At 66.9% G+C, this 24,162-nt stretch overlaps 7 protein-coding genes across 7 annotated transcripts in view; 6 read left to right on the plus strand and 1 right to left on the minus strand.

The window, feature by feature from the left end:
- The window catches only part of PFL1_06075 (uncharacterized protein), a gene marked incomplete at both ends in the record, with an annotated part of 2,123 nt that extends 1,165 nt beyond the window's left edge, over positions 1-958 (plus strand). Inside the window, 2 exons of the mRNA XM_007883613.1 lie at positions 76-312; positions 401-958. Coding sequence (XP_007881804.1) covers positions 76-312; positions 401-958 — 795 coding nt within the window. The remainder of the gene's footprint in view (positions 1-75; positions 313-400) is intronic.
- An 807-nt stretch (positions 959-1,765) lies between these two features.
- Positions 1,766-3,430, plus strand: PFL1_06076 (uncharacterized protein; the record flags this gene model as incomplete). Its single annotated transcript, XM_007883614.1, has 2 exons — positions 1,766-3,231; positions 3,376-3,430. 2 exons carry the CDS (start codon positions 1,766-1,768, stop codon positions 3,428-3,430), a joined length of 1,521 nt encoding a protein of 506 aa, XP_007881805.1.
- A 1,914-nt stretch (positions 3,431-5,344) lies between these two features.
- On the plus strand, positions 5,345-6,659 carry PFL1_06077 (uncharacterized protein; the record flags this gene model as incomplete). The annotated part of the gene is made up of 2 exons (XM_007883615.1): positions 5,345-5,374; positions 5,514-6,659. The coding sequence occupies 2 exons, from the start codon at positions 5,345-5,347 to the stop codon at positions 6,657-6,659; spliced, it is 1,176 nt and encodes a 391-aa protein (XP_007881806.1).
- Positions 6,660-7,830: 1,171 nt separating this feature from the next.
- PFL1_06078 (uncharacterized protein) lies at positions 7,831-13,958 on the plus strand (the record flags this gene model as incomplete). The annotated part of the gene is made up of 2 exons (XM_007883616.1): positions 7,831-13,657; positions 13,804-13,958. 2 exons carry the CDS (start codon positions 7,831-7,833, stop codon positions 13,956-13,958), a joined length of 5,982 nt encoding a protein of 1,993 aa, XP_007881807.1.
- A 397-nt stretch (positions 13,959-14,355) lies between these two features.
- On the minus strand, positions 14,356-18,622 carry PFL1_06079 (uncharacterized protein; the record flags this gene model as incomplete). Its single annotated transcript, XM_007883617.1, has 2 exons — positions 14,356-14,421; positions 14,585-18,622. The coding sequence occupies 2 exons, from the start codon at positions 18,620-18,622 to the stop codon at positions 14,356-14,358; spliced, it is 4,104 nt and encodes a 1,367-aa protein (XP_007881808.1).
- Positions 18,623-19,114: 492 nt separating this feature from the next.
- On the plus strand, positions 19,115-20,145 carry PFL1_06080 (uncharacterized protein; the record flags this gene model as incomplete). The annotated part of the gene is made up of 2 exons (XM_007883618.1): positions 19,115-19,946; positions 20,063-20,145. 2 exons carry the CDS (start codon positions 19,115-19,117, stop codon positions 20,143-20,145), a joined length of 915 nt encoding a protein of 304 aa, XP_007881809.1.
- A 477-nt stretch (positions 20,146-20,622) lies between these two features.
- PFL1_06081 (uncharacterized protein) lies at positions 20,623-23,826 on the plus strand (the record flags this gene model as incomplete). The annotated part of the gene is made up of 7 exons (XM_007883619.1): positions 20,623-21,667; positions 21,806-21,987; positions 22,102-22,594; positions 22,719-23,005; positions 23,145-23,242; positions 23,370-23,490; positions 23,638-23,826. 7 exons carry the CDS (start codon positions 20,623-20,625, stop codon positions 23,824-23,826), a joined length of 2,415 nt encoding a protein of 804 aa, XP_007881810.1.
- Between the last annotated feature and the right edge of the window lie 336 nt (positions 23,827-24,162).

Here is a 24,162-nt window from a genome sequence, read left to right on the forward strand (position 1 = left end):
CTCTCTCTCTCTCTCTCTCTCTCTCTCTCTCTCTCTCTCTCTTCGCTCACCTTGCCATCCCCCAACCGCTCGCAGACCAAGTTCGTCCAGTGCCCCGAGGGCGAGCTGCAGAGGCGCAAGGAGCTCGTGCACACCGTGTCGCTCCACGAGATCGACGTCATCAACTCGCGCACCCAGGGCTTCCTCGCCCTGTTTGCCGGCGACACGGGCGAGATCAAGCCCGAGCTGCGCGACCAGATCAACGCAAAGGTGGGCGAGTGGAGGGAAGAGGGCAAGGCCGAGATTGTCCCCGGCGTCCTGTTCATCGACGAGGTGAGTAGTCGGACGAAGGAGCAGAGTCAATCGAACCAGGATGGCCACACGTAGAGGCTGAACGTCGCCGCCCCTGTCGCCCGCGCAGGTCCACATGCTCGACATCGAGTGTTTCTCGTTCCTCAACCGCGCCCTCGAGTCTGAGCTGGCGCCGCTCGTCATCATGGCGTCGAACCGGGGTATCTGCCGGATCCGCGGCACGCGCTTCCGCTCGCCGCACGGCATGCCCATCGACCTGCTGGACCGCGTCCTCATCGTCAGCACGCAGCCCTACGCGCTCGACGACATCAAGCAGATCCTTTCGATCCGCGCCGCCGAGGAAGAGGTGCAGCTCAAGCCCGAGGCGCTCGAGGTGCTGACGCGCATGGGCGCCGAGACGTCGCTGCGCTACGCCATCAACCTCATCAGCACCGCCAACCTCGCCGCGCGCCGCAGAAAGGCCGACGCCGTCGAAGTCGCCGACGTCCGCCGCGTCTACAACCTCTTTGTCGACGAGAAGCGCAGCGTCCAGTACCTCCGCGAGCACGCCGAGCAGTTTATGAACGAATCCGACGACTACGACGACGCCGCCGCCCTCCACGACGGCCTCGCCCCCAATGCGCCCGTCATCGGCGCCGGCACCCCCGCCGCGGCGACGGCGGCGTAGCGGTCCAGGCAAGGCAGAGCAGGGTTGTCCGCCAAGCCTGCTGGCAAGAAAACAAAACAGTGGCCTCTGCCGTCAGAGGCGCCATCCCCTCGTTGTCCCCTCCCCCCCTTTTTTCCCCTGTATTTGTATACCGAGCTGCAATTGCCACCCATGGCCATCATCGCGTCTCTCACTTCCACGGCTGGCTGGTAGCCTGGCCGATGCCGCGAATGGGATCGTCGAGCGAGGCGGGTGAAGTGCTAGAGGGAGGAGGCGGGGCGGCTTGGCTGTCGAGCCCGACGGAGGCGCGGCCAAGCCCGAGGAGCCGCGCCGCTCGCTGCCCGGAGCCGAGCGTGATCGATTTTCGCTGCTGCGCCGAGTTGGCGCTGGCGCTGGCGCTGGCCAGGGCCCTGCCTCTCTCTCTGCGCCCTCTTTTCGCGCATTTTCCTCTCGGGGCGGGCAGGCTGGGCGGGTCAGGGCTGGGCTCGGCGAGCCAGAGTCACCGACTCCACCAGCTTGGGCCGCCTCGCATTTCTGCTCGCCACCAACCACGACTCATCCACCCACACTCACCTCCCTCCCATTCATCATCGCCATCGCCATCCCCATTTCCACCGAACACTTCGCTGCTTGAACCGGGCGACTGCCAACTTCCTGACGACCGCCTCGACCCGCAGGGCAGACGAGCGACACCGCCAGCGGCCTCGTCTCTGAAGCGCCACTCCGCAGTCAGCCAGTCGACCGGTCTACCGCCCTCCCAGCCCGTGGTAGCAGCTGGTGCGGCCCCACCTCGGAAACCCCCCTCTATTCATCTCGCCTGCCTGCATCATGACCGGCTCGTCGTCTCTCTCGATCGCCGCGGCTTCGGCGCTCAAGAGGCGTGCCGTGCCGCGCTGCAGGTCCTACCTCTCGACCGGCCCCTCGGTCTCGAGGCTGCCCAGCGCCGCCTCTGTCGTCGCTTCTTCGTCCGACTCCAACTCCGGCTCCGGCTCCAACTCGTCCCCCTCCTCGTCCTCTGCATCCTCGTCTTCGAACAACAACAGCAACGGCTCCTCGTCCTCCGGCAGCAACGGCAACGGCTCCTCGCCAAGTACGGCCACCGCGCAGGAGGCCAAGGCCGACCTCGCCACCGCCCCCAACCGAGGCAAGTCGACGAGCGGCGGTCACCACCACGCTGCCGCCGCCGGCGCATCGGCCTCGGCCAAGCAGGGCGTCGCCTCGGCCAACCCGCCGCCATCATCGCTGGCCAGCATCGCCTACGAGGCCTTTTTCTCCAACGGCCGGCCCCTGCTGCAGCACGAAATGCTTCCCCCGCGACCCAAGCACCCCGCCGCCTCCCTCTTTGCGTCCTCCACGTCAACGTCCAAGCCCGGCTCGGGTAGCAGCACTGGCGCCGGCAGCCTCACCGCCTTTTTCACTGGCGACGGCGCGCTGGCGGCGTTTGGTTCGATGAACCCCTTTGAGTCGCAGTCGCAGTGGAGGAGGCGGATCCGCACCATCTCGCCGGACCGCTTCTCGAAGCTCGTCGATGGCCTCGCGGGTCTCGAAGGCCAGGGGACAAAAGATGCGAGCGCTGCCGACGCCGCCGCCGAGGGCGAGGCGGCGACGTCGGAGCCCCGGTGGCTGATCTCTTCGTTTATCCCGCAGTCGGACCGCGTTGCGCTTGAGTCGGCCAAACTCGAGGAGGAGGAGAGGCTCAAGGAAGAGGAGGAGGAGGCGGTGCAGAGCGCGCTCGAGCGCGGCGAGGACCCGGACGTTGCGCGCAAGCTCGGCATCGAGGCCGACCTCATCATCCTCGGCGAGCCCAACGGGCCGTCGCCGGACTGGTCGCGCGGCGTGGCCACCTACCTGGCCGAGAAGGGCAGGGCGTACGAGGCCCCACCGGCGCCGCAGGCCCGCCGCAAGGATGCCGGCACCGTCGGCGGCGATGATGCGTCGTCGACCTCGCCCGCAGCGCTGTCGGAGCAAGAGATCCAGGAGGCGATCGAGGACGCCGCGTCGCGGATGCCGCACGCGGCCAGCACCGCGTTCTACACCGACGACGACCCCAACCTGATCCTCTCGCACGCGCTGGTGCAGGTGACCCTGCCGCTGGCGCTCAAGTGGGACCGGCTCGTGTCGCAGATGGACGCCGTGGCGCTCGACCGCCCGGAAAAGGCGCTCGAGGGCATCGACCTGACCAAGCTCGACGCCCGGATCCCGCGCGTCAAGGCGCCGCACGCCGAGCGCGACGCCTACGACGTCCAGATGGACAGCGTGCGCCGGAAGAGGAGGAAGAAGATCAGGAAGCACAAGTGAGTCGTCGGTTGCCGTGGCGTGGCGTGGCGTGGCGGGCCGCAGTCGAGCCCAGACCCGGCCGTGGCCCTTGCGATGAGCGCTCGCGCTGACCCTGACCGCATTGCGATTCGCCTCGCCTCGAACATCTGCCATCTGTGCAGGTACAAGAAGCTTCGCAAGGAGCAGCGCGCAGAGCGCCAGAGGATGAAGAAGTAACCGCAAGCAAGGAAGCAGGCGAGGCAGCTAGGCTTGCCACGGCGACCTCTGCAAAGGCAGCCGGGGAGGCAGGCGTCGGCGCCTCCCTCCTATCCTCGATCCCATCGGATCCCGTCGCCGTTTCGGGATGTACTTGTGAAATCCTAGCAGCCTTTTCTACCCTCACCCTCGCTCTCGAATAGACGAATCCCCTTGTTCAGAGTGGATCGACGGCGGTGGGGGCTTTCGCCGTCGCTCGAGATGAACGCACGCGCTCGTTCCCATCGCATCCTCTCTTGGCTGACGAGCAAGGCGGGGCACCAGTGGCAGATTGGCATGTGGGTGTGACAGGATCGGAGCGGAGCAAGCAAGGATCGACATTCGTCAAGCAGGGCGAAGCTGGAGCAGGGCAGGGCGAGGCAGGGCAGGGCAGCAAGCTGAGCGTCAAGCAGCGTACGGTGCTGCTGCAGGGGGCGGGTCCCGGAGATGCCCACCCACCCAACCCCACCCAACCACCCGTGCGACTGCGCGACAGTAGGGGGTTTCAAGTGGGTCGTCGTTTGTTACGATTTTTGTAAACTTACGCGTCGGTCGTTGATTTGACCAACGACTCTCGTAAACTAGTGCGAAGCGGTACCGACCTGGCGCGGCCTGGCCTGGCCCCTCTTCGGCGCGGCACTTCCGAGGGGGGCCAGCAGGGATGCTGCCTCTTTTGTTCCGTTGGCTGTTGTCCCGGTGCGTGGCGCCGGCCCCCTCGCTCCCCTGAGTGTCAGGACGGGCTCGGAGATGATGGGCCATACGGGAGCGGCCGAGCTCCGTGCTGAGCTCGTCTTGGAGCGTACGCCATCCTCGCTCGCTCACTCGCTCGTTCTGCCTCGACGACGGCATGGCATGGCGGTGCCAGGCCGGGCTGTGCAGCAAGGTGAGGCAAGACCAGGCTAGGCAAGCAAGGCTAGGGCTCGGCGAGGAGGCGAGGAGGCGGTGCCTGGAGGATCGACAGGGCCAGGCCCGGCAGCACGTTGCAGTCTTTTGAAAATCGATTTGAAAATCGCTCGTTGTCGCCAACCAGGCCCGCCGAATTGAGGCAGGCCCGTCTATTTTGAGCTCGAGTGCGTTTTGTATTCCCCTCTCCGGGCGTACGCGTGCGTGTGTTTGTATTCTCCTTGCTCCGAGCGAGGCACGCCTGCTTCTGGCCTGCCAGAGCGACAGGGGGCGAGCGCAGCCAGGCCCAGCCTAGCGCCCCTCAACCAGCGTCAGGCCACCGGGGCCTCATCACAGCCGCGCCCCAGCCTGGCCTGCCCTGCCTGGTCTTGCCTGCCCGCCTGGCCTGCCTTGCATTCCGGTCGGTCGGCCGGTCAGCGGCGAGCCTGCCCACTCTTAGACTGCCTGCCTGCCCGCTCTCCTGCCTCGCCCCGTTGCCCCGGCCTGGCTGCGTGTCTGCCCGTGTTCCCGCCCGCACTTCTCTTCTCGAACTCCATCCCCGTCTCCAGGTCGCTGTCGTCGTCGTCGCCACCGTCGTTTTTGTGCCATCCGACCATCGTCGATCGACGCCCTCACACCTTCCTTTGAATCCTCGCCGGACGCACTCGACGCAGCTTTCCCCCGCCTTTTGTCTTCTTACAAAGCCGCACCCGCTAGCCCGCCACTGACCTGCTCGCTGCTCGTTGCCAGCAACACATCCATCCACCGCGCCGACCTCAGTGGCGACACAGCATCGCGCTGCCTCCTTGCACCCCTACCCACCGCATCACCACCACCACCTCCACCACCCTCGACGACTCTTCGCCGACTCCAGCTGGCTTCCACGCGGTCTCTGTGATCCAGTCGATCCTACAGCCAGCATCCCTCTCAGCCCGGAGCGACTAGCCGCTATCCCTCCCCACCCCTCTCGCCTGCTCGCATCGTCTGCTTGACGAGCGGCACTCCACAACCAAGATGGCCAGAGATCGTCTCGCCGCCATGAGGGTACGTTTCGAGGCAGATCCGCTCCCGAACCGGGATGCGATTGGGGCCCTGCGTCGCCGCACGGTCCTGAGCAGCCATGCTGACCTATCCCCTTCGCCCTTCATCCTGCCTCGCCCGAATCGCTCTCAACCGCACGCAGGCGCAGCAGTCCGGCGGCTACGGCGGCTACGGCGGAGGCAACAACGGATACGGCGACCACTCGTACCCGACCCAGCAGACCGGCGCCGCCTACGACGGCGGCTACGCGGCGGTCCCCTCTCAGCAAGGGTACAGCCAGCCGCAGCAGGGATACGGCCAGCAGCAGCAGTACCCGGACGCACCGCCGCCGCAGCAGCAAGGAGGCTACGGCCAGCAGCAGGGCGGTTACGGCCAACAGCAGCAGGGGTACGGCCAGCAGGACCAGGGTTACGGAGGAGGGGCGGCGGCGATGGGCGGCAACGCGTACGAGATGCAGGGCGTCGTGACGGAAAAGGCCGGGGGCGACATGAACGCCTTCTTTGGCGACATCAGCGACATCCAGGACACGATCCGGATGATTGAGGAAAACATCAACCGCATCTCGGATTTGCACTCGCGCAGCCTGAACAACATGGACGAGGCGTCGGCGCAGCAGGCCGAGCAGCAGCTCGCCACGATCCAGCAGGAGACGAGCCGCCTGACCAACGGCGTCAAGAACAAGATCAAGACGCTCGAGAGCCAGACGAAGCGCGTCCCCGCCGGCGGCGACAAGAACGTGCGCAACACGCAGATCGGCGCCGTCAAGAACCGGTTCAAGGAGACGATCCAGAAGTACCAGCAGGTCGAGCAAAACTACCGCCAAAAGTACCGCGCGCGCGCCGAGCGCCAGTTCAAGATTGTCAAGCCCGACGCCACGCCGCAGGAGGTCAAGGCGGCGCTCGACGACGACTCCAACGGCCAGATCTTTTCCCAGGCGCTGCTCAACTCGAACCGGCACGGCGAGGCGCGCGGCGCGCTGCGCGAGGTCCAGGAGCGCCACGAGGACATTAAGCGAATCGAGCGCACCATTACCGAGCTGGCGCAGCTCTTCAACGAGATGTCGATCCTCGTCGACGAGCAGGACGACGCGCTCAACGTCATCCAGGAGCAGGGCGCCCAGGTCGAGACCGACATGCAGCAGGGCCTGCAGCACACCAACAAGGCCGTCGACTCGGCGCGCAAGGCGAGGAAGAAGAGGTGGATCTGCTTCTGGATCCTCATCATCATCATCATCATCGCCGCCGTCGCCGTCGTCGCATCCATCTGCTCGCAGAAGGGCAAGTGCTGAGCAGAGCTGCGGCATCCGCTCCGGCGGCCATCGCTGCGCAGCGGCGCGGTCAGCAGGCGAGCGGGGCCGCGGGCGTTGCAGGCAAAGGCCGCACCTCCGGCCGACATCGTCCGCATCGCGCCCAAGCGCCTAGCTTCGGAGCGACGACGGTCGGGCGACGGGACTTGCAGGCAGCGCCCCCTCTCTCTGCCTTGCGACGAAATAGACAGGCCTCCCGATAATACCCTCTTTTCATCGTTGTTCAGCATCTCCTTACCGCACGCCATCGCTGCGGTGCGCTCGCCGCCCAGCCCGGCTCGAGCCGTCGATGGCGACCGCCTGCTCGCCCACTCGCCGGCTTGCTTGCGCGCCCCCACCCTCGACCGCCCCCCCCTGTCCCACATTTGCGGGCGCATCAACCATTGTACATATACCAACCCTCGCGCGGGCAGGGCTCGTCGGCGTCGTTGCGCCGCCGTCTTGGCGCTGGCCCCCACGCTCCCTTTCCCCCCTCGAGTCCCTCTTCGGCCTTCGTTTCTCTGCCCCTCCCGCCCCTCGCACACGCTCTCCGACCACACTCGGTCGGCCGCTCGTTCGTCTTGAGGTGGCCCCGTCGTCCTGTTCCCGAGCCCCTCACCTTTTTGTCGTCTTCAGCCTCGTCCCCTCGCGTCGCTGCGAGATGCTATCGTTATCATGTGCATGTGCTGCTTGCATTCGCCGTCCCGGGTCGGGCGTTGCAGCTCTCCCTCAGCTCTCAAAGAAAGCGCGCGCGAAAATGCGATTCCTGAATCTGTTGATCGCTGGGCGCTGCGCTCGCGGGCGATCGCAGGTCCAGGCAGGTGGAGGGTGGAGAGACGGCCGACGGGGCGTGAGGTCATCTCGCCCGCGCCCGTTTCTTCCAGATGGACGTGGCTACGCTCGCCTCGCCGCCCTGCCCCGCCCTGCCCTGCGCTGCCCTGGCCCCCTGCGCCTCGCCCCACCATCACCACCACCACCATCACCACCACTCCTTATCATCGCTAACATTATCGACACTTAGGCGCACATTCAGCGGATCCCGCACCAAGCAGACATCGCGCCCCCCTTTTCACGGCCCACGACCACCTGGCCACTGCCAGACCTCGCCTCGCCTCGTCCCGCCCCGCCCAGCCAAGGGGTCTGCGTCGCCCCCGCCGCGCCCACCGCCGACACGATGGCCAAGGGAGGCGCCCGCGGCAAGTCGTCGGCCTCGTCGGCGACCCGCAAAAAGCAGGCCGCAAAGGCAGCGAAAAAGGTCGCCCTCGAGAGGGATGCCGACGGTAACCTCCTCCACCCCGAGGCCTACGAGGCGCTCCAGAAACCCTCGCAGCCCGCCCAGCGCGGCCAGAAGAAGGACAAGAACAAGGGCAAGGACGGCAAGGGAAAGGGCAAGGGCAAGTCGGACAGGAAAAAGCAGTTCATACCGCCACCCAAGCCCCCCCAGCCGCTGCCCGACCCGCTCGACTCGATGGGCCTCGCGTCGCTCCTGCCCGCCGACCTCGTCGTCCTGCTGCGCAAGGCGTCCAAAAAGGACGTCGTCACCCGATGTCGCGCGCTCGAGGGGCTCCTCGCTTGGATCGAGGATGCGCTCCGTCCAAGCGCCACGGGGATCAAAGATGCAGATGTCAGGCAGGCCGCTCGTGGCGACCGCGGCGACGACTCAGGGACCTCGAGCGAAGAGAAGAGAGAGGCGCTCGTCATGATGCTGCCGTGCTGGGTCCACCTGTTCCCGCGCCTCGCCCTCTCCCCCACACGACGCCTCCGCCTGCTCACCAGCCAGATCCAGTCGCTCCTACTGCAAAAAGCGCCCGACGACGCCGACGCTTCTTCCTCGGCGTCGTCGTCCACCCGGACCGAACTGCTTCAGTCGCCGTCCTACGTCGAGTCCATGTTGGGCCCCTGGGCGATCCTCAGCTACGACATCGACCGCTCCATCGAACGCATCGGGAGAGCGACGTGGAACAGCAGCGTGGCATGGCAGCCTTCCGCCGAGCTCGGTGCCGCCGGGAGCGAGGACCGCCTCGTGCTGCCCGACTACCTCGAGCTTCTCATCGAGCACATTGGGCTGCTGCTCCAGTCGCCCTCGCCGTCGGCGGCCCTCGCTCTCACCTCGGCCCACGCATCTGGCCTCACCGGGGACACGCCGAGCGCCGCAGCATCGGGCGTCTCGACTCCTGCCCTCGCCGGTTCCAGGGACCGCGACGCCAAGAACCGCGACGACACCAACGTCGAAGAGGACACGGCCGCCCTTGACAAGCGGCTGGTGGCGGGCGCGCTGTCGGTGCTCTCCTTCATCGTCCAGCAGCATCCCTCGCCCAAGCCCATCGAGGCTCTTGAGCCGCTGCTGTCTTCCAAGCTGCTCTGGTCGTCGATGTCGCCGGCAAACCTCTTCGCCGGCCACGGCTCTGTGGCATCCTCGTTCGGCTTCGACGCGCCAGTCGTCCGAGCCCGTGCCTGGCACCTGCTGCGAGACCTGCATGCCGCGATGCCCGAGGTCCTCGACCGCCACGTCGAGGTCTACGGCACGGTGGCAATGTCGGCGGCGTGGCAGGAACGCGACACCGCAGTGCAGCGCGCCATGCTCGATGCCCTCTTGCCCGTCCTCAAAGCCAGACCGTCGCTCTGGATGGTCGGGCAGGGCCAGCAACCGGCGCCGGCCCGGAATCGGGGCGACGAGGACGAGGATGAGAGCGGAGACGAAGAGAGCGAAGGGACCGAAGACGAGGGCGGCGATGACGACGACGACGAGGAGGAAGGCAACGATGATGACTCCTCCGACGAGCAAGGAAACGGCGGCGGCGGCACCATGTCGAGATCGCATTCGACTGCCACGAGCCACCCTCGCAGTTACACCGACTTCCTGCGCTGGCTGCAGACGGGCTGCGGCGGCGCACCGACGCTCGGCTACCCGACCGTCCTCGTCTTCCTGTCGACGCTGCCCACGGCCGCCTTCGATGCGACCTCACACGACCAGAGCTCGGAGTTCCTGAACAACCTCTACTCTGCGCTCTACAGCCGCGATCTCGACAGCGATCCCGCCGGTTCGCGGGCGTTCCTCACGTCGTTCTGCGAGTGCACCGTCTATCTCGCCTCGAAGGTCTTCCGTAATGACAGCGCCGAGGAGACGCTGCGCTCGGCCGACGCGGCCAAGCTGGCTCAGCAGCACCTCGGCCTCGTCTGGCGCGAGCTCGTCCTGGCCCTCGCACCGGTGTCTGGGGAGCAAGCCGACGACGAGGCTCTGGTCGACGCCGTATCGGAAGGCAAGGCTCGAAAGGCGAGGATCGGGAGCATGGGCGATCAGCGCATCGCTTCTGAGCTCATCGGGGGCGTCCGAAAGCTGTACAACATCGACCAGGATGGCAGGGTCGGTGCGGGCATCCTGCAGGTCTTCAGGGGCGACCTCCTCTCTGCTGCCGAGAGCGCCTCGCTGGCATCAATCGACCCGTCGTCTTCGGCGAGTTCGAGCGATACGCAGCACGGCCTGACCCGGGCGATCGGCATCCTCGCCGGACTGCTCCTGGCGCCCGCGGTCATGACCGATGCGGCTCGCGCCAGCAAGGTGCGCTCGGCGGCGGCCGAGGTCAGCCAAGAGGTCCTGGCCAAGGCGGCCGCCTCCTTCAACCAGAACGCGGCGAGCGCGGCCAACGACAGCGCAGGCTCGACCGGCAAGCTCGATGCACAGGCCTCACTGATGGCCTCGGTCGTTCGAGCCTTGACGGCCGCCGGCGTCTCGATCGACGACTCCACCCTCGAAGCCCTCGAAAGGGCTGCCTCGCAATCACTGCCCCAGCTGACGATGCAGCGCAACATCACCCCCTCCGTTGCTTCGTCGTTCCTGGCGGCCTATCTGCCGGTCTGCTCGGACGCCGAGGCGCAGCTGCGCACCTGGAATGAGGTCCTCGCATCGGTGGCCAGGCTCTCGAACGTCGCCGACCAGGTCGAGGTCCTCGGCGAGCTGATCGCAGCCGCCGAAGCCGCGGGACCCGGGTCGGGCATGGACCACCTCAAGCAGGCCGAGGCTTCCTCGGGCCTCGACGAGGTGGCCATCTCGCTGACGGCCCGACTCTGCGACGCCGAAGCCGAAGCTGGATCCGATGCGCCGCTCTCCAAGCTCAAGGCCAGGGATGTCGTCTGCAGGCTGATGATCGCGCCCAAGCCGTTCGTCGAGGTCACGGTGGCCGAGCAGATGCTCGCAATAGTCACTTCGACCATCGAGCACCTGCGCTACGCGAGCATCGACCACGCTCTCTCGGCCAGCTCGTCGGGACCCGGATCGACGGAGCGCACGAGGGCGGCCCGGGTGCTGCCGGACCTGATCGGATGCCTGAAGGCTTGGGTCAGCGCAGGCAGCCGCGACGACAAGGTCCGCAAGCTGCTGGCGTCCTCGACCTCGTCCGGCGTCGTTGCCGCCGTCTTTGACCTGGCCTTTTTCTGCGCCAACCCGGCGTCGATGGCGACTTCGGTCGAGTCGGCCTTGCATTCGGCCGCGGCACCGTCGTTCCGCAGCACCGCCACGGCCGCGCTGGAGCTCTGGAAGCTGATGATCTCGATCGCGGATCAGCCAGCCCGGGAGCAGGTGTTGCAGGCGGGGCTGGCCAGCTCGAGCGAGCAGCTGCTGGACACCAAGGTTCCGGTTGCCTCGGTCGTCTCGGCAGCTGAGCAGATCAGCCGGCAGCTGCCGGCGACGGCCGGCGGCGCCACAGCGGTGCTTCCGACCACCGATGATCTGGATGCGATGCTGGTCCGTTGTGCCCGCACGGAGCCGAACGCGACGCTCTCGATCCTCGATCCCTCGGTGCCGCAGTCTGGACCCGAGGACGAGGCATCCGCCTCCATCCGGGCGGACTACGATGCAGAGGGCCTAAGCAGCTACGCAAGGACGGCTCTGGCGCTCGTCAGGCTGCTCAGGAACGACCGAGACCTGGCGCGCCAGCAGCGGCAGCGGCGGCATCTGCACCACGCTGTCTGGCTCGCGCTGCTCGCCGAGGACGAGCTGTTGCAGCCAGGAAGCTCGAAGCAGTGCTTTGCCCCGGACGCTGTCTCCCGCCCGCTCCTGACCACAATCTTGCAGGAGTCGGTCGGCGTGGCTACGGCCATGCTGTCGGCCGAGGCGGAGCGCATCGATGCGCAGTGGCACCTCGACCTGGTGGCCACCTTGCAGAAGCGCGAGGTGTCGACGCGCGCCGGGCTTGGCCAGGTGCTCGGCACCGTTTGGTCGTTGGCGCGAGAGCATCCCCGGAGCTCGCACCTCGCGAGGCTCTTTGGTCGGTTGCTGTCTGGCTGCCTCAGCTTCGGCTCCGTCTCGCCGCAGGAGGGGGAGAGATGGCTCAAACTGGGTCGGTCCGTCTCTGACGGCGCTGCCGGCCTCGCACAGGCGACGATCATCGCCGTCAAGCCCTATGTGCAGGAGACGCAGGCCTACGATCGGCTGCGAAACGAGCTCGCCGCCAACCTGGCGGGCGTGCCCGCGTCCAAGGCCAACGACCAGGGTCTCGCTCTGCTCCGCCTGCTCGTCGGAGCGGCCCCTGGCGACGATGCGGACGCGCCGCTCATCCCGCAGCAGAGGGCCATCTTCCTGCTGCAGACGCTGCAAAAGTGGATCGCGAGCGACGAGGACATCGACGAGGAGATCAACGTCCGCCTCGCCCAGATCTTTGTCGCCCTGATCCCGATCGTGCAGGATGTGGCGGGCAGCCACGTCGATTTCTTCTTCGACCTTGTCGAGTCCAACCTCGACGTCGCCGCCCTCGCCGACGAGGCCAGCCTGCCGGGTCTCTACTTTTCGCTGCGGCTGCTCGAGACGCTGCGGGACTTTGCGCTGCGCAACTCGAGCCTGCGCGGCATCTGGAAGGAGCGCAAGGAGGCATGCCTCGACCTGGTCCGCGATCTCTTTGTCTCGCTCGCCGACGACGTCAAGACGGAGGGCGGCGCGCCGCCTCGCTCGTCGACGCCCAAGGAGGCGTGCGCCGAGCTGATTGTCGATCTGGTCCGCGAGGTGCCCAGCAAGAGCTTCGACCTCGACGTCACATCGGCGCCGCTCTGCAAGCTCATGACGCACAGCGCGGTGCACGACGTGCAGGTGGTCAGCTACCGCCTCCTGAGCGCGTCGATCAAGGACAGGGTCAAGGGGCTCGTCGTCGAAGCCGCAGTCGACAAGGGCCTCCTCTCGGACGCCGAGCAGCGGCAGAAGCTTTCCTTCCCGGCGGCGCTGCTCGACAACGTGGCCGACTCGCTGGACGCGCAGCTCGGGCTGCTCGTCGACGAGGAGGATGCGCGCCGGGCGTCGTTTGGCTACTTTCTCTCGTGGATCGCCATCTTTGACCACTTTGAGGACGCCTCGCTGCAGCTCAAGGCGCTGTTTGTCGCCGAGCTCGAGAAGCGCGCGCTGGTGTCGGACAGCCTGCTCCCCTCGGTGTTTGCGTTGGCGGGCCTGCTCAACGAGGAGCGACGTCCGTTTGACCCGGCGCGCTGGGTCGTCGACGAGGTCTACCTCGACGAGATCGACCCGTCGCCACTGGCCGTGGTGCAGGTCCTGGCGGCGCACGTCTACTTCCGTGCGCTGATCCACATCCCGACGCTGATCCGCAACTGGTACCTCGACATCAAGGACCGGCAGTTCTCGATGCTCGTCTCGTCGTTCACGACGCGCCACTGCACGCCGCTGATTGCGGCGCGCGAGCTGTCGCACCTGCGCGAGCCCGACGCGCTGTCGCGGCTGCAGGACGAGGCCATGGCCATCAAGGTGCTCTCGACCAACGAGGTCGTCGCCACGTACACGGTCGACGAGCACCCCATGGAGATTGGCGTGCGCATCCCGCCCGACTTTCCGCTGCACGGCGTCGAGATCCGCGACATCCGCCGCGTCGGCGTCAGCGAGGCCCAGTGGCGCGCGTGGCTCCTCGCCGTCCAGCAGCTCATTACGGGCCAGAACGGCCTCATCTTTGACGCCCTCAGCCTCTTTAAGCGCAACGCCGAGGTCCAGTTCGAGGGGCTCGAGGAATGTGAGTTTGCCACCACTGGCCTCTGGACGCCCGTCGTCTCGGGCTGTCCCATGCGTCCCGTCGTGCATCCCTTCTGACACTCTCCCTGCCCCCCTGCTCTGCCTCTTGCTCCGTGTCTGTCTGCTCTCTGTCCCACCGCTCTGCAGGCGCCATCTGCTACTCGATCATCAGCCCCATGGACCGCTCGCTCCCCACCAAGCCGTGCAAGACGTGCAAGAACAAGTTCCACGCCGGCTGCCTCTTCAAGTGGATCAGCACCAGCGGCAGCTCAACGTGCCCGCTCTGCCGAAGCATCCTCTGAGATCCGCCGGCAGAGCCCCCACGACCTTCGGGTCCTTTGCTTCTCATCGCGGCCGACTGCGATCGGTGGCTCATCTGGGTTTCATGGGTGCACGGCGGGGGAGACGTGCACCGACCTGTCGCCTACGACGACAGTCTCTACGATAAAGGCGTGACCGACGGAAGAATGCAGCACCACATACTGGATCAGACGTCTCTGCGTCGCCGCGCCGCACCTCGCCTCTGGTGGTGCAGAGCCTCGTCGCGCTTCTCTGCCCGATTCCGAGGCTCGGGCGTGTCGATCGCGACGATGGCGGTCCGTTTTCGACCTTTCCTCTGCTCCTCTTGTGCCGCTCCCTCCTCGTTCTCCCTCTGCTCTCCTGGCGGCTCGAGTGTCGGAGCAGGACTTTCGTACCGTCTCAGACGACCGAGCGGATCCAGTAGCGACGAGGTCGGTGCGCCGGCAGAGGCCCGCGCGTGCCCCGCTGGGGGACGGGGCCGGGGACGGAGATGGGTAGCGGCAGACGCGCTCGTCGTCTTGACGACCATGTTCCTGCGCGTTCCCACTTCGTCACGTCTAGGCGGCGGCGACGAGGCGGTGTACGGACCCGCCCCTGCTGCCGTCGTCCTTGTTACCCGCCCACCCACCATGGGGCCCCGAGTCGACGCAGAAAGGTGCTCGAGGCTCGGAAACAGTTCCTCTGTCCGCCCTCCCGCCCCCGTCCCCGCACCGGCACCGGCACCGGTAGGGACGTCGGGTTCCTCCTGCGTCGATTCTTCCGGTAGAGTCGACGAGCTGACATTCGTACCCTGCGACTCGTCGAGCCCCCGCGCCCGGTGGGCATCTTGCTCCTCGGCAGGCGGCGACGTTGGGCGGCGGGTCGGCGTTCGAGGTGGCGTCGTTGGGCCGTCTGTCAGGGCGGATGCGCCGCCGTTGCCGCCTGCACCGGTACGGCGCGATGTGCGCGCGGCGATCAGCTGGCGAATGGTGTGCGATGGTTCGGGAGAGGAGGGCGAGGGCGATGAGGGAGAACGGGTCGCAGCGGCTGCTGAGGTCGGGCCTGGTGGTGAGGTCCGTGCGGCGGGTGGGCGTAGCATCGGCGGATCCGACCCCGAGCGCTGCTCAACCGTGGCCCGAGCTGCATCTGCACCGTCGCTTGCCGCTCTGCTTTCTTCCCGCCTATCACCACCACCACCACCGCCGCCGTCGCCACCGCTTTCGATACTGCCACCACCGCCGCCGCCGCAACTCTCGCTGCCAGGTGGCGCTGCCGACGTCAGGACGCGGCCCGTCTCGGGAGGGATCGAGAGGACCATGCGCCGCATCGGCCCATCGGCGGCAGCGACGAGCCTCTGCTCGAGCGGCTCGAGCACCTCGCGGTGCAGCTCCTCGTTCTGCAGCGCAAACGTCGACAGTGCCAGGATCCTTCGCATGCCGACGTCTGGATCGTGACCGTCGTCGCCGGGAGATCGAGTTTGAGCGGGCGACGCGGCCAGCCCGTGGCCGATCTCGATCAAGGCGAGCAGGCCGCTGCAGAGGCCGCGCAGCTCCTCGGTCGTAAACGCCCGAGAGACCTGGCGGCATGCGAGGACCAGGGCGACGACCTTGATGGCCTGCTCGCCCAGGTCGAAGGTGGCCATCTTGTCGTCGATCGAGTGCAGGTCGTCGCCAGACGCGGCGCATGTCAAGATGGTCAGGACGCGGCGCAGATCGCGGTCCAGCGTGGCAAACAGGCGCGAAGCGAGCGGATGCCAGCCACGCGTCGAGGGCTGCCTCGATCCAGAGCCTTGATGCAGTGACAGCGAGTCCGTCCCTTCGACCGGCTGCAGCTGGCAGATCTGCCCCGCTCGGAAACGGCCGAGCAAGATGCGGTAGCCGATCGCATGATCCTCGGGCTGGTCTCCCAACTCGTCCGGCAGGTCCTCGTCCGATGGCGCTTCGAGCAGCTCGAGGACCGTCTCGAGGGCGTGCAAGGAAGCGCCGTCGTCGACCTCCGGCTCCATGGAGGTGGGTTGGCCTGTGGTCGGTCCAGGCGAGGTCGCTTCCGCCGCAGCAGCCTTCGGTGAAGGTCGCCGCTGCTGCTGCTGCTGCTGGTGGTGGTGGTGGATGCCAGACGATGCAGCGTTGCCGTCTCGCTTGTCGCCGTCGTCGAGCGTCCAGGCGGGCGGCTGGATACCCTGCTCGACTTGGCACAGCTGCTCGACCTTGGCGGCGTCGTTGGGCCTGCGTCTCCTCACCTCGCGCCACATGTCGACGTAGGTGATGCCGGCGCGGCGGATGTAGTGCACGCGGAAGTGGTGGATGAGGATGTTGAGGTACCTCGACGCCAGCGCTTCGTCCGAGCTCGGCGTGGGGGGCTCGGGCGGTCGGCCGGTCGTCGTCGCCTCTTCCACACCCGCGCCGTTGCCGGTCTTGGGCGATGAAGAGCGCTCGCCTTCGGTGGCCGCCGATGCGGAAGCTTGGTGCACGCCTTGCTGCTTTGCAGGTGAAGGCTGCCGAGGTCTGCAGCGGGGCGAAGTCGGGCGCAGCGTCATCTCGGCCGCCTGACTCTGGTCGGCATCGTAACCCGCCGTGGCGCCGCTCTGGTTGCCGGACTCGGACAGGTCCCACGAGCTCTCTTCGGGTGCCGATATGGACGCCGGGAACGAGACGCCCTCGGCCATACCCTCGTGCCTCCGCCACCGCTCAATCTCCAACAGAGCGGCTACGTTGCCCGCCATGTTGTGCATCGTGCCGGCCTTGAGGCTGATGCCGCGCGTCTTGACTAGCGCCTCGACTTCGGCGGCCTTCACTGCCGCCGCGGTACCGTCGCTATTCTGACGGCTATGCGGCGCGGCTGCTGGCGGATCGGAGCCACTGGCGTGGCCCTCGATCGAGTCCTGGCCGCCCTTGCTGGCCTTGTGGCGCGCCATCTGGATCTGTCGCTCGAAGAAGGCCCATTGCCGATCGCCAAGGAGCGCTAGACCCTCGGCCGCCAGTCGATCTGCCCCGCCCTTGGCGATGTAGGGGCCAAAAAGGCTATGGAGCAGGTAGTAGTCGAGCCCGCCCCGCACGTCGAGGATGGTGTTGGGCGAGACCGTCCTGGGACGAAAGAGGTCGACGAACCGCTGCAGCTCTGGAAGCGGAGAATGACGCTCGAGCGGGACCAGGACCGCCCTGGGCCACGACGTGCGACCCTGGCGCGCATACTCGAGTCGACCCCGGGCCTGCTCAAACGTGTCGGCCCACCGCTCCTCGGAGATCTGAGCCGGATTGACAAACACGACCAGGGGCCCGTCGCCACGATCCTCGGCGGGGCCCCAACGCTCTTCGGGAGGGAGGTCCCTCCGTCCCGAGAGGCTCGAGTCGTCGGCGACGTGGGCGCTGGGCTGCAGGATGGCCTCGCGAGCGGAAGCGGGCGAGCGCAGGAGCACGTCGCACATGTTTTTGCGCTCGCAGGCGTGGAAGCGGCTCTCGTCCGGGTCGAGGGTGATGATCTGGGACAGGAAGGGGTCCTCGCACCGGGCCGCCCTGTACATGCCGGCCTTGAAGCGGTCGACGTGGACGCGGCAGCCAAACGCCTTTGCGACGGCCTTGAGCATTCCCTCGTATCCCCAGGTCCACGAGTTGAGGTAGAAGACGGTGTCCGGAGGAAAGGCGCGCAGCAGGGTGACCATGTCCTGCAGCGCGCGCTCCTTTGAGGGCACGGGCTGGGTCGAGAGGAGCATCTCGGTGTCGAGGTAGATGTTTTCGAGACGGAGCGACTGGAAGGGCGCGGCTGCGCGGTGGCGATCGACGAGGTCCTGGGTGTCTTGGTCGCTGCAAGGGTCGGTGTCCTGCGACGTGCTCGCGCCGGCTGCGGGCCCCCTGGACGTCCCGGTGCCTCGAGCCGGAGCCGTGGTGGACCGCGAGGGGCTTGCGCCGCGGCCGCCACCGCTGCCTCTGCCGCTGCTGCCGCTGCTGCCGCGACGTTGCTGCTGCTGCTGCATCGCCTCGGCCCAGGCCTGGTCGCTGCGGGCGGCAAGGTTTGACGGCTGGACGCCTGGCACGTCGATGTTGCGATTCCAGGCAATGTAGCGCGAGATGGCTGCATTGCGTACGAGGGCCTCGCACCACCATCCCTCGGCGCGAAGGTCGCCGGTGTGGAGCACGGCGCCGCGCGGACCCTCGACGAGGAACATGGTGCCGCCAAACATGTGGTTGGACTCGAGGAGGGTGATTGTGATGCGGGTGCGCGGGGTATAGGCCACCTCGGTTGGCTGGTTGTAGGGCAGGGGGTGGAGGAGGTCGTGGGCCGATGCCCTGTTGCCCGAGAGGCGGCCCTTTGCCGTAGCCTGGCGATCCGACACCTGGAGGTGGGCATAGGGGCGCACGAGGCGGCCATGGTGGTTGTCGTAGCCGACGCGGTCGCTCTGGCGCTCGTAGCGGAGGAGGAGGTTCTTTGTGGCGAAGCTGCAGTAGATGGGGGCGGTGATGCCGGGGCGGTCGAGACCGGCGAGGTGGTCGGTGTGGATGTGGGTGAGGAGGTAGACGAGGGGCTTGGGAAAGTGGCGCTGGTGGGCGTCAAAGTGGTCGTCGTCGGCGTCGTGGTTGAGGACGGCCTTGCGGTGGGCCAGGAGGGAGCGAGGGAGCGGGATGGGCCCCTGGTCAAAGTGGTCGACGCGGATGCGTGGGTACTCGACCAGGTAGCCGTGCGAGTTGGTCATGGTGGGTCCGGGGGCCTGGACGGGCGCGGCTGCGAGGGCATCCTGATGGGGGTCGAGCGGCGGCACGGCACGTCGACGTTCAGCGTGTTGGGCCTGCCATGATGTTGAGCGGGGAGAGTCGCCGTGCTGTACGTTGGCAGCGGCGGTGCCGTGCGTGCTTGGTTTGCCCTGGGATTGAGGAGGCAAGCTAGAGAGAGAGAGAGAGAGACGAAGGTTGGACGAGTGGCGCGACCAAACAAAGGTCGAGGCAGAGGCAGCCCGAGGAAGTCGAGGTAGAGTCAGAGCTTTGCCAAGTCGCAACAGCAGCAGCTGCAGGCAGAGTTGCACCCTGCAGCCCGTCGTGGAAATTGCCTTGGGCCAACAGACTTTCGAGGGCGCCGCCCGTTTGCCTTTACGCCACCATCACCACCATCGACACCCGCCACCCGCCACCCGCCACCCTCGCCCCCCACCATCTCTCCATCGCTCAGCTACCCGCGACAGTCCACCGCAATGCCTGCAGCAACGCTCGCCATTCGACCCGGCACCTCGTCCGACGCCCTCACCGCATCGCACCTCGACCCACCCTCGTCGCACACCATGTTGCCCGTCCTCATCCGCTCCTTTGACCCGCTCCCGCGCTCCCTCAGCCTCGCACTCCCCGCCAACACCACTGCAGCCCAGATCCTCGACGGCTTCACCCTCGGCCTCACGCGCCTCGCCCACGCATCCTCGCTCCGTCCCAACAACTTCTCCCTCTGCCACAACGGCCGAGCCCTCGCGCCCGCCAAATCGCTCTCGACGCTCTTCGCCGAACGCCATGGGTTCCCGCTCAGCCTCGAGGTGCGGCCCTTGGTCCGCGGCGGAAAGGGAGGTTTCGGCTCCCAGCTGCGCGCCGCCGGTGGAAAGATGTCGGCGGGCGCAAAGGACGCCAACAACGACTCGTGCCGCGACCTCAACGGACGCCGCCTCGGCGTCATCAAGGAGGCAAAGAAGCTCGCATCCTACCTCGAGGGAGAAGAGGAGCGCAAGAGGCAGCTCGACGACGCGCAGAAGAAAAAGTACGCCAAGCTGGAGCGCATGCTCGGACGCAAGCCAAAGGACCAGCGCGACTTTGAAGAGGCCGCCAACCGCATGGCCGACGCCGGCGAGAGCTTCGACGACGGCAGCGCAAGCCCGGAGGCCGGGCCCAGCAAGGCGTCGAGGCACAAGGACCATGACCTCGCCGCCGGGGATTCTGCGTCGACGGTGGCGGGCACCAAGAGAAAGGAAAGGATCGAAGACGCGCAGTACGTCGAGCAGAGCCGTGAGATTGTCGAGAATGTCAGGAACGCTGTGGCGAGCGGTGAGTGCAGACGTTGTTGTCGTTTTCCTCGTGCTTGCCGGTATTGGTAGAGCGTCTAACTGACTTACGACTTGCCCTTGCCCTCTTGCCCTCTCCCCCCCTCGCGCGACCGTCAGCCATGATGAAGAAGAAGAAGAAGCTGGCCAAGGGCAAGCCCGCCGTCGCCGCCCGGCCGAGCAAGGCCACCACGGCTGCTTGAAGGGCGGGATGACGCCGCGCTCGTCTTTCTCTCCGCTGTCTGTTCCTGTGCCTATACCTCCCTCTTCGCTGTGCATTCTGCGGTTTGTTCATCTCTTCTTTCGACAGAGTCGAGGCTGACCTGGCACCATCATGGCCGGATGCTGTCCAAGCGAGGATGGCCCATGATGCCGCCAGCCGATGCGTTTGCTGGCAGCCCGCTGCAGCTGCAGGCCTCCCTCCACACGGGCCCGCGCCTTTTTTTGTGTGTTGGGGTGCGGCGTGTGCAGGGTGCGCTGGACCCCCACCACGCCCCACCTCTTTCCACCTCCTTCGACCACCACCACCACTACCGCCACTCGCTTTCACGCCACTCGCCCGTGTGTCACCCCCCCCGTCTGCCGCTCCATCGACGCTCAGAGCGTGGCACTGGCTGCCCGCTCTGCCCTGCCCTCGTTCCTCCTTACCCGTACCTGCTCGGCTCGGTGCCACCGCCGCCATGTGGAAGCTCCTCTCGCTCCCGCTCACCTTTGTCCAGCTCTCGCTCTCCCTAGACCTCCTCACCGTCGCCACCGCATGCTCCGACCACCCCTACCACATCTCCAACTTCGGACAGCTCCCGCACAGAGACGGACACCGAGACGCCACAACGCCGCAGCCGGTCTGGTACTCTGACGATGGCAGCCGCACCACGGCCGCCGAGCTGGCGCGCAAGAGGGAGCAGCTCGAGGGCTTCGCGCGCTGGAACCGCGAGCGCGGCCAGATGCCCCGCTCTGACGACGAATTGCGCGACCTCGAGTGGGGCGACCTCAACATCCTCCACACCACCGACATCCACGGATGGTACCAGGGACACCGCAAGGTGACGCCCCCCGAGCCAAACTACAGCGGAGACTGGGCCGACTGGGCCTCGTTTGCCGCAAAGATGCGCCAAAAGGCCCACGGCGAGGGCAGGGACCTCCTCCTCGTCGACACCGGCGACCTCCACGACGGCAACGGCCTCTCGGACGGCTTCCCCCCCTACGGCGCCGGCGAGCCCGGCGGCAAGGACGCCATCGACGGACACGTCAGCAACAAGGTCTTTTCCATGGTCGACTACGACCTCCTCACCATCGGCAACCACGAGCTCTACAACTACACCGTGGCCAAGGACGTCTTTGACAACTTCCGCCCCCGCTGGATCGACCGCTACATGACTTCCAACGTCAAGATCGCCGTGCCCGATGCCGACGACCCCAGCCGCAACCACACCGAACCTATCGGCTCGCTCGCCGTTAGCCTCGTCACGCCCGTCCAGGGCATCAAGGTCGTGTCGTACGGCATCCTGTTCGACTTTAAACTGGCAGCGCCCGGCATCATTGTCCAGCCGCCCGAGGAGATGATCGAGGAGCAGTGGTTCAACGACAGCCTCGACGCCGCAGAGCGCTTCGGCGTCGACATCTTTGTCATCCTCGGCCACATGCCCGTCAGCGGCGACCCGGCGTGGCAGGCCGTCAGGCGCAAGATCCGCTCCCGCTTTCCGGACACGCCCATCTCGATCCTCGGTGGGTGTCTTCTGCGGGCGCGCACCCCCGAGCACAGGCGGGCACGAGCGAGGCACGTCGCAGCATGCTGATGGGCGCCGGTCCCTCTTGCCTCGCATCGTTTCCCTTTCTTGCTAATCCTGATCCTCGCCCACACAGGCGGACACACGCACGTCCGAGACTGCCGCATGCTCGACGACAACACCATGGCCATGGAGAGTGGTCGCTACCTCGAGACGATCGGGTTCATGGGCGTGCAGAACCTGCGGGCAAGGATCCGGGGACTCGTCGAGAAGGTCCGCTTCACGCGGCGCTACATCGACCCCAACCCGCGCAACTTTGTAGGTGTCTGGGCTGTCCTTGCTCGGCCGTCTTTGAGTCGACTGCCCCTTTCCCGCTGACTTCTTGTCTCCTCTATACCCCACCTTGACCGGCACCCCCCGTGCGCTCTCCAGGCACACCACCTCGGCCTCTCGACGCCGTCGAAGCTGCTCACGCAAAAGGGGCGCTTCATCCGCTTCCTCATGGACGCCATCTCGGACGCATGGAACCTGACGCGCCTGCACGGCGTCGTGCCGCAGGACTACTACCTCGACCGCCTGCCGTACGGGCACAACCACAGCCTGCTCACGCTGCTCGCGTCAGAGGTGCTGCCCAAGGTGGTGCGGCCGTCGGAGGCGTCGAGGCGCGACCGGCCCAGCCTGGTGCTCATCAACAGCGGCAGCCAGCGCTTCGACGTCTTCCGCGGGCCGTTTACCCGCAACGACCAGTACATCGTCAGCCCCTTTAAGGACGACTTTCTCTACATGCCCGACGTGCCGTGGCGCGTGGCGCGGAGGCTGCTGGGCGGGCTGACGGACAAGAAGCCTCCGTCGGTCGTCGAGGTCGCTCAGGGCGAGCTTGAGAGGAGCGGAGAGGAGCGCAAGCGGTACGGGTCCGGCTTCATCGGTGAGTCGGCCGGCCGAGGCTGCTATGTTCCTCCTTCCCGTGCCGCACACGGTAGGGGCCGCGGCTGACGATCCTTGGGCCGCCCCTTCTCCTCCTTGAAACGCTACCTCTGGCAACGGAAAAGAGGACATCTTTATCCGCTGGCAAAAGTCACAGTGGGCCGGCTTCCTCTCCTCCGGCGATCCCAACACCTCGACGTCACCGGGCGCATCGACATCGACATCGACGGGAGAGTCGGGCGACGAGGACCAAGGCGCGCCCGGCGGGACGGATGCGGTGCAGAAGGCGAAAAAGATGCTCGAGGCCGAGGCGGTCCGCTACGAGACTCTGGAGCTCGGCGGGCGCGCACAGGGACCGAGTCTCGGCTACCGCACCATCGACGGGTGCGAGGGCGAGGGCGACGATACCATCGTGAGTCTGCACGCCGCACCTTCTCGTCTTCTCTTCTCCCCCCACCCCTCCCTCGACGGGGGGAATGGCGTCGAGGAGAAGGCATGGAGCGCTGATCATCTTTGTCCCATCTCGGCGTTGGTCCGCGGTGGCCAAATAGCACTCTCCCCTCCCCTTTTCACCGGACCAGCCAGATTACGTCGCCTCGAACCCGGTCCCGGAACCTCGATCCGACGAGGACCTCGTCGACGTCGTCTTGTGAGTCATGCGCCCCTCCCCTCCCACTTCCCTTCGCCGCGCCGCGCCATCACCCCTTCTCTGGCAAGCGAAAGCGAGATTGACATCCTCCTCATGGCCTACCACCGATCGCGGCTCCACGGCACAGCGTCGACTTCATCATGCCGCCCCTGCTCGAGCTCATGAACAGCTTCGACGACTCGAACCGCACCTACACCGCCGACCAGGTCAAGGTGTGGGGCGACATTACGACGCAGCTCCTCTACCCCGTGAGCACCGCTCGACTCGGTCAGGTCGGGCGCGAGTGGCCATTGGCCAGCGGCGGTGCGTTGGCTGACACAAACATCCGCCCGATCATTCCGTCTTGGATTTCCCGCCCGCCCGCCCGCCCGCGCGCCCGCCCGCGCGCGAGGTAGAGGTACGCCGAGCTAGAGTGGCAGCCGCCCCAAGGCGCCGCTGCGGCTGTGCGCGAACAGCGCGCCGACGCCGCGGCCAAAGGCTACGCGCCTTTCACCGACGACGCGCCCTCGGCCGATCAAGAGCCCGAAGCCGATGCCGCCGCCGCCGCCGCCCAATTCGTGGTGCAGCGGGCCGAGGGCCTGTGACGTCGATCATCGCACCTTGCCTCGTCGCCGCGGCCGCGGCCGCCGCAGTCTCTCGGCCTCCCCCGCCCGGCAAAGGTCCTGGCCCGTCGGTGGACCAAGACGCTGTCAAGGGCTCGGTGGCCACGCCTGCTGCCTCAGGCCGAAAAGAAGGGCCACCGTGCAGGCTGTGGCGGTGACCGCTGTCGACTGACCGGGACGGTCGACGTCTCGATGGAGGTGCTGCCGGGTGAAGCGCTTCGCCCGTCGCTTGCCAGACACCCGCCGCGATGGCATCGAGGCCTGGGTCGCGCCGAGCGCTGGCTTCACCGGCTGGGCCCTGGGGGTTACCGCTGCCTC

This window comes from Pseudozyma flocculosa, assembly GCF_000417875.1.
Source record: "Pseudozyma flocculosa PF-1 unplaced genomic scaffold scaffold00023, whole genome shotgun sequence".
NCBI lineage: Eukaryota > Fungi > Basidiomycota > Ustilaginomycetes > Ustilaginales > Ustilaginaceae > Pseudozyma > Pseudozyma flocculosa.